The sequence below is a fragment of the Pristis pectinata genome, chromosome 9, assembly GCF_009764475.1.
Source record: "Pristis pectinata isolate sPriPec2 chromosome 9, sPriPec2.1.pri, whole genome shotgun sequence".
Classification (NCBI taxonomy): Eukaryota; Metazoa; Chordata; class Chondrichthyes; order Rhinopristiformes; family Pristidae; genus Pristis; species Pristis pectinata.
Window position 1 is genome coordinate 58,462,134 of NC_067413.1, and position 10,070 is coordinate 58,472,203.

The 10,070-nt window shown below is 36.3% G+C and overlaps 1 protein-coding gene across 1 annotated transcript in view; it reads left to right on the forward strand.

Moving 5' to 3' along the window:
• Positions 1-8,232, forward strand: part of gra (granulito) — a 65,376-nt gene extending 57,144 nt beyond the window's left edge. The window contains exon 6 of the mRNA XM_052023720.1: positions 7,889-8,232. Within this exon, the coding sequence (XP_051879680.1) occupies positions 7,889-7,972 (84 nt within the window). The 3' untranslated portion in view covers positions 7,973-8,232. The remainder of the gene's footprint in view (positions 1-7,888) is intronic.
• Positions 8,233-10,070: the final 1,838 nt, after the last annotated feature.

A 10,070-nucleotide genomic window follows, 5' to 3' on the forward strand; every position in this document is an offset into this window, starting at 1 on the left:
TTGAGGAAGATGGTATGATTAGCTGTTTCAAAGGCTGCTGACAGATCAAAAAGGGTGAGGAGAGTTAGATTAGCTTTGTCACAGTAACAAAGAATGCCATTAATGATTTGGTAATGTTGAGTCAAAAGTCAGTTGGATGGATTCAAACAAGGAACTTGTATAAATTCAGCAGTAATTTAGAAGGATACAATACATTCAAGTACTTTGCAGGAAAGAGAAATTCCACAGTTCCCCTTTTGGTTATAGACCAGGGCCTCTACCTCAGTAATTTGAGCATTAAGATGAGATAGTCCTTTGTGCTTAAGACCAATGGTGCTGAGATGCCATACCCCCTATGCCACTTGTGGTGATGCATTTTTATGGAATTTTTATGCTTTGTTTCTTGCTCATCTGCACACATTAGGTTACTTGATCTCCAATCCAAATATGTGATGTGAAACCCTAGATGCCTAGGCCAATAATTATGAGGCTTTCAGCATTCAATTTCAAGTGTTGCTCTACGTCTGTTTATTTAAAGGAAATATTATCAAAAATTTAATAAATGTGATTGATGCATACTGCACTCTTGAAAGGTAGTTCAGTATCCTTCATTCTCATTACATGTATATACAGAGGCTGATGGCCAAATGTAATGACAAATGGTATGCCAGTTTTGATATCACTGGCACTAAATTCTTGTGCTCATACAGGCTCACAAGCAGCACGAGCCACTACACTGAAGCAACCCTTATTTGGTAGGTTGACAGCTGCTTTAGGCAATTGCTAAAGGGGGCCCAAACTTGTGGGAGATTCTAAGATATCCATTGAGTTATCCATGTAGGTCCACTTTTAAGTGGTTTTCATAGCAATAGCTCCCCACCTCCCTTCATTGCCAATGTGTTCAGGGATTTCCAATCACCTGGACCCTGTTGCATATTTTCCCACTCTAAGAGCTTAATCCCACCTGACTTCTGATTGTTGATAACTAATTTGAACTCAGAGCAGTTGCAGCCTGATCCTCCAATCAAGTGATACAGCTCACACTCAGTCCAATCATTCCACCTCCTATTCTGCTCTACCTCAGTGATCTTATCCTAACACTGTGACCTGCAGACTAATTGATTTCTTTTGCTAGATCCGCAAAGGTGCATCTACCAAAGGTAAGACCTTTGTGTGTACCATAGATATAATGTATAAGAGAATCACAGTACTGCATATTTTTGCACAAAATTGGTGTGGGCCCTTGTTCAACACCTGTTCAACATGTGTATTAGGTAAGTAAGTTTCTAGCGCATCATGTTGCACTAAATGAGTATCTTGATGAAGTAACAGATGTTTAATATTGTGTATATAGGCTTACAAAATATATTTGATAAATTTCACTGCTTGTAAGCAAAATTGAAGCCTGTAGGAAAGCAGGAACAGTGGCAGATGGATATGAAATTGGTAATGAGATAGGAAACAAAGAATGAGTAACTTTTTGGATTAAAAAAGATATACAAACTTGCTATACCACTACTTTTCTTCACAGATATGAAGAAAAGTTTACTGGCTTGATTTCAAAACTGGTAGTAACTGGAAGTGCAGTGAAGCACACTGTGATTGAAGTGATGAGGACATAGGCTGATGGAATGAAGGAACATGTTACTGATTAAATTTAACGCTGAGAAATGCAAAGTGTTGATTTGAAGAATGAGGAAAGGTAATATAATTTAACAACACCAGTTTGACAAGAAGGCCAATGACACAGAAAGTCCAGGAACTTCATGCACACAAATCTTTGAAGGTGATAAGGCATATTGTAAAAACCGTTAAAAATCCTGGGATATGTTGAGACATTAAAAACCAAGAAAGCCATTTTGAATCATTAAAGGCTAGTTCACTCAGAACTGGAGTATAGTGTCCAATCTAAGCAGACTACTTTTAAAAGCATGAAAAAGACAGATTTACTAGAATGGTTTCATGGATAAAGCACCACAGTTTGCTTTGGAAATGTTTTTCAAATTACTAATTGATTTAAACTTTTCATGCATAGTTTTAGGTTTCCAACCAGGCTTTTTACTGCAAATTGTTATATTTCTGTCTTCTATTTAATGTTATTCAAGCCCTGAAATGTGCATGCAGATTAATTCCATTTAACCATTTTATGCACTTAATGCATTATGGCAAAATTGAATAAATAGACTATATACCTGATAAGTATTCAATATTAACTTCACAACCAAGAAAGAGGCAACCTATATTCGTATAGGAATGTCTGTGATCTTTGGGTACACCATGCACTTCATTGAATGTGAGGTATTTTTGAAATGTAGTCATAAATAAGTGATAAGTAAGAAAGCAAACATGGTAAGCAATTTGGGCAGAGCATATTCAATCAGCTGTGGAGTAATAACTGAATAGTTTTTAATGATATTACAGAATCAGAGGAAGATACACCACCAAAACAGGCCCTTCCATCCACTGAATCCGCGCTGACCATCAACTATCCATTTACTCTAATGTTAGAACCATAGAACCATAGAAAACTACAGACCAGAAAACAGGCCATTCGGCCCTTCTAGTCTGTGCCAAAACATTATTCTGCTAGTCCTATTTACCTGCCCCCAGCCCATACCCCTCCAGACCTCTCTCGTCCGTGTATCTATCCAATTTACTCTTAAAAGTTAAGAGCGAGCCCGCATTTACCACATCAGGTGGCAGCCCATTCCACACTCCCACCACTCTTTGAGTGAAGAAGTTCCCTCTAATGCTCCCCTTAAACCTTTCCCCTTTCACCCTAAAGCCATGTCCTCTTGTACTTATTAATGTTGCATTAATCCCGTGTTATTTTTTATTCTACCCATGCTTTCATCAAATATCCCCAGATTCTTCCACTCACCCACCCACTAGGAGGAATTTACAGTGGTTGATTAACCTACCATGTTAAAGGGATAAATAATGCTTAAGGCTAATCTGTTCTCTCTTTTTAAATTATGTTTTGAGATCTTTTGCATCCATCTGATGGGATCTTGCTGTATTCCATTACTGCACTGACAATTTGTTCAAGTCTTTGGACCAGGCTTAAATTCTGCTTATTCAAGTGAGGATGCTGCAGCTTGGCAATTGTTGACTGACCACTAACAAAACACTTTTAGCATTATTTTAAATTAATGTTGTGAATTGATTGTTGTAATGTAAGAATAACTTGTTCATCCCATCCCTGCTTCTTCCAATCAAGTGTTGTAAACAAAACCAGAAAAATCAGGAATGGCTCACGATTGGTATGGATATGTATTTGCAGTGCAGTGTATTGGTATATAAATGTGCACCATTGTGCAAAGCTGAATTTCCCTTAACATCATTAAAACAAATCTGCTAATTTCTCCTGCCCCACAACAATTAACACCAATATGTACGGAGGAAGGCTCTTTGGTTTCGGACATTTCCTTAGCTTTGGACGTCATTTGAAAGCCAAGGTCTTTGACCAGCAGCAGAATGACTGTGCCATCCTTGCACACATCATGAGTGACTTCTGGTCTGTCCTAGACCTCTTAGAAATTTACAGGCGTAAATTTTACCTTTCTCAGTGTCAAAGACCAAAGTGCACACTTGGTTTACTAATGATCATATATCCTTCATCATGGAGAACTTGAAGACAATCAAGCACTACATAATATTCATAGTTATCTTTGCTTATCAGTAAACGATGATAAGACTCTATACAGAATTCAAAGTACTACTATCTTCTTTGGGAAACTGCTGCAGAGTGTCTTTACTGTCAGTGACCTATAGAATAACAGCAAGATCCTGGTATGAAGCTAAGTTATCTTTCATAGACATGAAAATTGGATTTGATACCATCTAAATTTTTTGAAAGCATCACCAATTACCCTCTGGAAACTTCTCTAAATCAAGTGGAAAGGTGTTGCATCATGGAATGATCATCAGCTTTCAGCTCCACTGGAATGACTGATCTATTTGGAATACCAGCACTTCTCAGACAACTTGTACTCCTGGTTTGGTTGTGACCATAGGTTCCATGACACACAAAAGCAAAGGCACCTTGTGCAATGGGAGGACAATATATTGTCATCTGTCAGTTACCACTGATCTCAGTGGCAACACAGTTTCCATCTAGCAGTTCAAGAGATTGTAGAAAAGAAACCCAAACCAACAAGCAGTTCTCTCACATGAAATTGATTTCTGCAGATGTCTCTGTAGCTCTAGGATCACACTGCAGAACCATAGAACAATACAGGCCCTTCGGCCCACCATGTTGTGCCGACCTTCAATCCACACCTAAAACTATCTAATCCCTTAACAAACAAATTTGTAATTTGAACAAAACAAGTCTGAACAAACTTGCAATTCTTTGATAAACAGTAATAGAGATAATTGAATAAAGGAATTGCTCCCAATGCTGGTGGGGAGACCTCTTGATTTGGGAACTCCATGGGATTGACTATTGAATGGCTTGTATATGAAATAACTTTGACCTCTGATTATCTAACTTCTTTGTAATGTTAATTTAATTCTTCTATTGTCTACATAGAATTTGTAAACTGACATCTATTTCTGCAGTCAAGGTGATTGGGTCTAGTTTCACAGATTATAGATGCGCAGTGAAAGTGAACAGATTTTCTTGAAGGGAGATGGCATTTGCATATATGATTTAAGAACAAGGAAGTAATAAAATAACGGGTGACAGTAAAAAATAAATTATCCTAATAGGCTCATGAATGACAGCCCTCCATTTTTCTATGCAGGAGGGAAGGATTAGATAGATCTTAGAGCAGGATAAAATGTCGGCACTACACTGTGGGCTGAAAGGCCTGTATTTTATGTTCTAGATAGGTGGAAAGACTGGAGCGGATGATGTTCTTATTTAGTGCAGGAAATGTTGACAGGAGATTTGATAAAATCTTCAAAATCATTAGGATGCAGGCAAAGTAAGTAAAGAGAAACTGTTGCTATTGCAGAGGGGTCGAGAACCAGAGGCCACAGATTTAAGGTGATTGACCAAAGAACCCAAGCGACATGAAAATCCTTTTTACACAGTGAGTAGTTAGGATCTGGAATCATTCTTGTTTGGAAACATTTTTCCCTTCCTCTCTCCTCAATCATTCCCTATGTTAACTGCTGGTCCCATTCCAGCAAATATGAGTTCTCTCTGCACAAGCATAGCAGGAGGTCCAGAGGGAAGCTGCTCCTCAAAAATGTGGGAAAAAAATGTTCTCTCCCTGAAATGACCAACAACCTACCAATTAATGAATAAAAGGAAACCAAACTACCCACAATGACTCAGATATTGTGTATGTTCCCCCATAGTGATCATTTTGATGTCCCTGCAGCACAAAACATGACAGCTAGGACAAGGTATTCATCTCCTACAATGTTTTTATGCATGCAGTCAATAAAATTACTATACATTGTGCACTATTTACTCTTGTGCAAGCACTCTGTACCTATCTTCTAAGTGCTTTTGTCTGACCATTAACTTCTACAGATAGGCATGAAAGATGACAGTGGGCAGTTCTGAAGTGGCAGCATTCTCATTTAGCTGTGAGGGCACTGTCTCAATGACCATGATGGGAGTGCAAATGTGATCCTGGGACAGGACAACTGATTTTTGCTCCATGGACACACTAATGTTCACCTGGGTCAGAACATCAGATAGTCTTTCATTCTGATAGACCACAAAGCTTTTTTCACTGTCAGTTTGAGTTTGGCTAGCAATAAAGAGAGATTGGATAGCAAAGATATGAGTCTCAACTACAGCATTGGGACAACTGACCCTGTCTCCGTTGAACTGACATTGAGACTGAAGCTGTCATCTTAGTCTTCCAACATAAATTCTGCTTTCTTGCCACTGTGTTCATCTCCCTCCCTTACTACTGTTTCAAACAGACAGCAGATACTTTTACATTCTGTCACAAAGGGTTCTTCCACTTAGCCAATATTGCCTTCCTGCTTGCCGCCTCTTTCTCAGCCTCTGAAACACTAATAATTGCTTTCACCAGTTCCCTTTTATTTACTTGTATTGTCAGCATTTATTGTCCATTCTTAATTGTCTTAGAACTAAGGAGGTAATCAAGAGTCAACCATATCTGTTTGTGGGAAATCACAATTTGAGCAGGGAAGAAAGGAAATTTCCTTCCCTAAGGATACTAATAAACTATTCAACAGTTTTCAGTAGTTTTTATGAAAATCCAACAGCTGAATGGTTACTGTTACTGAGACTAGTTTTAATTCCAGATGTATTTAATCATTTCAATTTCCCTGCTGCCATGAAGGGATTTAACCATGTTCTAGATCAGAGGCCCAGAAATTTGGCTCCAGTAAATTAATCACCATATCCCTATTTCAGTACTCTCATCGGCAGGCTATCATTGCTCATCTTCTGTAAACTTTAACTTTGTCACAGATCTATTATATGTATTAAGTATGACAAGATGTCTTACTTTCCCATCATCCCTGTTGTTACTAATATTTAGTCATAATCACTTGCAATTTAAAATTCCAGCCTCATCTTTATATCCATTGGAACATTCATTTACTTTATCTACACAGACCTCCACTCTTACATTCTTCTTTCTAGCTTGCAAATACCTTTTCCTCAAATTTCTCTCATTCTTCCAATTCTTCCTGTTGATGTGACCAAACAAAAGGTCATTCCTTCCAACCTTTTCTATTATTTATTTGCTGTAGAACATTCATTATATTAAAAATAAATATATAAAAATTGTAGTTGATTCTATGCTCAAATAGAGGAAGCAGAAAGCTGTTCAAAATGTTTAAAAACTTAGTAGACCAGCATTAAACTAAAGATAAGCTGAAGCAATTTTTTCTGAACAAAGACATCAAATAATATCTTCATTGTAAGATTACTAGGGACCAGTGAAATAAAGATTTTTCAAAAATCTATTTGAAAAGATTGAAATAAAGCAATGGTCTAATTAAGAGTAATTATTGTAATCTAGAATTCAGAGTAATGTTATCAAATGCCTTTATGAATAGTTCTTCATTTATCTTTCTGCATCAAAGTGGTAGAAAAAGCAGATTGTAAGAAATTGTAAAGAAGCTAGACTATATGCAGTAAATGACAAGCTTATTTAAAGAGCAAATTTTATTTAACTGGAAGAATAAGTTTAGGGATGGTATTTTTATTCAAAGTACTCAATGCAATATTAAAGTTCATGGGAAATTTACTTGGTAGTTTGCAAATTTTTGTTTTCTTGCTGGCATAACAGTCAAGGTATGTTTTCCTGATAGAATACACTAGCTAAATTAACTAGATGAAGAACGTATCTCAAGGAGCTGTATCTCGCAAACAGAAGCAGCTGTTACTTCCGACTAACTCAAGAATTGTCTGATCGCAGATAAACCATTCTTTCTGGGAACTTTGCTTTCCAACTGGGTGAAAAACGTGACTAATATTTTGTTTTAGTAAATGTAAGAAATCTTTTGGCTCTGTATGTACTGAATTATCATCTTGTTAGCAATGGCAGTTGGATGACCATTCATTATTGCTTAAACCTGATAAGAACTCTTTGGATTTAATTTTTGAATACAAGCCTCAATTTACAATATTTATAAAATTGTCATGGTAAACTGGGCCAGTCAATATTGCTTTTACAGTATATTTTGAAAGAATCGAAACCAGATGGATAGAATTTACACAGAACTTCTCCAGTTGCCTGACATAAATTCAGTTGGAGAAGCCCCATAATAATTTTCCTCCATTCATGTCATGTAATATACTTTTGAGCCTTTTCAGCTAAGTATAGCATTATGATCTTTTGGAATGTTTCACCATTAAAAATGGAATACTATGGAACATACTTTGTTTAAAAATGATATTGATGAGTATGGGTTGAGTTTTACATAATCCTATATGACAGACTAATTGTTGTGTCTTCTTACTCAGAGAGAGAGGTTGTATGGAAGTGGACGGGGTTTATGTTTTGCTTACCAAAAGATGGCTACGAATCATCATGGAATTGCTGGCTGAATGACTGTTGTAAATCAAGTCCTGAACTCGCTTGGAAGGTGCTTATATTCTGTTTAATATTTCTAAACATATCTACTGGACTTTTGGATCTTTATGGGAAGAACTCATCCAACTTTACTCAACAGCTGGAAGATTTTTTTTCAGTGATGAGGTTCATGATTAATTTCTTTTGATTCTAATTAATCAAGATGGTGAAGTACCACATTTGTAAAACAGCACTTTTGGTAGAGTTTGTGCACTTGAAATAAATTGAAAATGGGTTAACAAAGAATTTTTTATGTAGCAAATGCACTGTATAGAAAGGATGATTGTTATTCTAATTCTTTTAAGAAATGGTTATTGAACAGGCCCATTTCACATTTTGGAAATATCAAGATATTCAAGGTCATGCATAAAAATCTTGTTACTTTAAATACATCATATAATGTTAATCATTCTACTCTAATTTCAAACATTTAAAGTGTACAATTATGAGCCATGCCTTTTACCTACACTGTTTGTTACCTAGGAATGTAAAAAAGGTGAATTTCATACCTTCTGACTGGGCCATGCTCCTTCTTTGTTATTCTTTAAGTACATGGTTGGATAACTGAGATAATCCTATGAGAAAAATGACAGCCAGGATTCCTCTTAAAAATTGTCCTTCCTGTGCTACCAATGCTGCTTCCTGAATAGCTCAGTTATTTTCAGAAAAGGGATATATCAGAGAACTCTTGTGATGTGTTTTCAGTAGCTATTTTTATGGTATGTTGAGATTTGGAACAAGCAAGACCTGGTATATTTCACTCTTGTGTATTGGAAGATGCATCATCATCCTTTACATATCATAGTGTAAGCTAATTTGTAATAAGAAACTTGAATATATAGGTCTGGAGACCCAAATATGGTACTGAACCAAAGAGCAGATAAGCATGAAAAGGTCTAAATAAAGGTCTACATCTACTGATAAGATTTCGCAATATAGCCTCTGTAACACTTCTGCCCGTGAGCTCATGAGATTATATCGAGACAGCAAGTAATAGAGCATTCAGTATGAAATCTAGAAACCAATTTCACGGCTTCATAAATTATATGTAACATCTCTATTCATTGTCCTTCCAAGGTTCATCTCCCATTGCTTTCAATTTGTAGAGTATGAGGTAAAATGGGAAAAAAGTGATAATAGTCATTGGTATTAGAAATTGATTACTAATACTCTTAGAACACATGAATTCTTGTGGCTAACTTCAGTGAAGTGGACATTTTTGCAGACTTTGAATTAATAGATTGAAATGTCATTTTATGTGAATTATGATCTCAAAATGAAAAGAAGTATGAATATGTAGCATGCTCTGCTTGAAATTTAAATTGTCACCAGCTAGTCAGTAATATCACAATTACCAATTCAGCTACCAGAGCAGGCCAGCAGATAAACTATGCTGTTTAAAAAGCTCTGCATAAATCAAAGGGCTAAAAGGAATGAGCTAGCATGATAAGTGTTGCTTTCTGTGGAACTTGAGGATTTTACTACATTGGGTAGTAACTCATAGCTTTTTGTGAACTGTTTCCTCAGTAAATTCTCCACAGCCACTGTTTGTGGAGAAATTATACCTCAAGAACCAGAACAAAAATTTTGAATCTTTCAATGAAGGGCTCATTCATTCAGCTACAATTTGGCTGGTTGAATAAATCCAAATTTTTACTCCTGATCTTGCAGTCCGAATTCTGTAACACTGATTGACTCAAATTGTATCTATGAACAGTGCAAGAGATTCATTGGATTCTCTAAGCTGACTCTCACCAAAAGAGTAATGAAGACATCAGCAGTATTTAGAGTTACTGATGTTTTAATTTATATAGTGTGACTACCTCTCCCAAAATAATTATGCCATTATTGCAGAATAACTCAGGCATCATCTTTTTGTGGCATTCTATTCGTGTATAAATGTTTGCAAGGTTTTCACCCTCGCCACTCTTTTAAATCCAAGATTGAATTCCATGTAATGATTTTTTGTGAAGAAAATGTCTTAATCAGTCCTAAATTGATCCTCAATTAGTATGCTCCCGTGGTTCTTTCTCCCATTCTCCCATGATTTTATTAATTTTCCAGATTTACCTT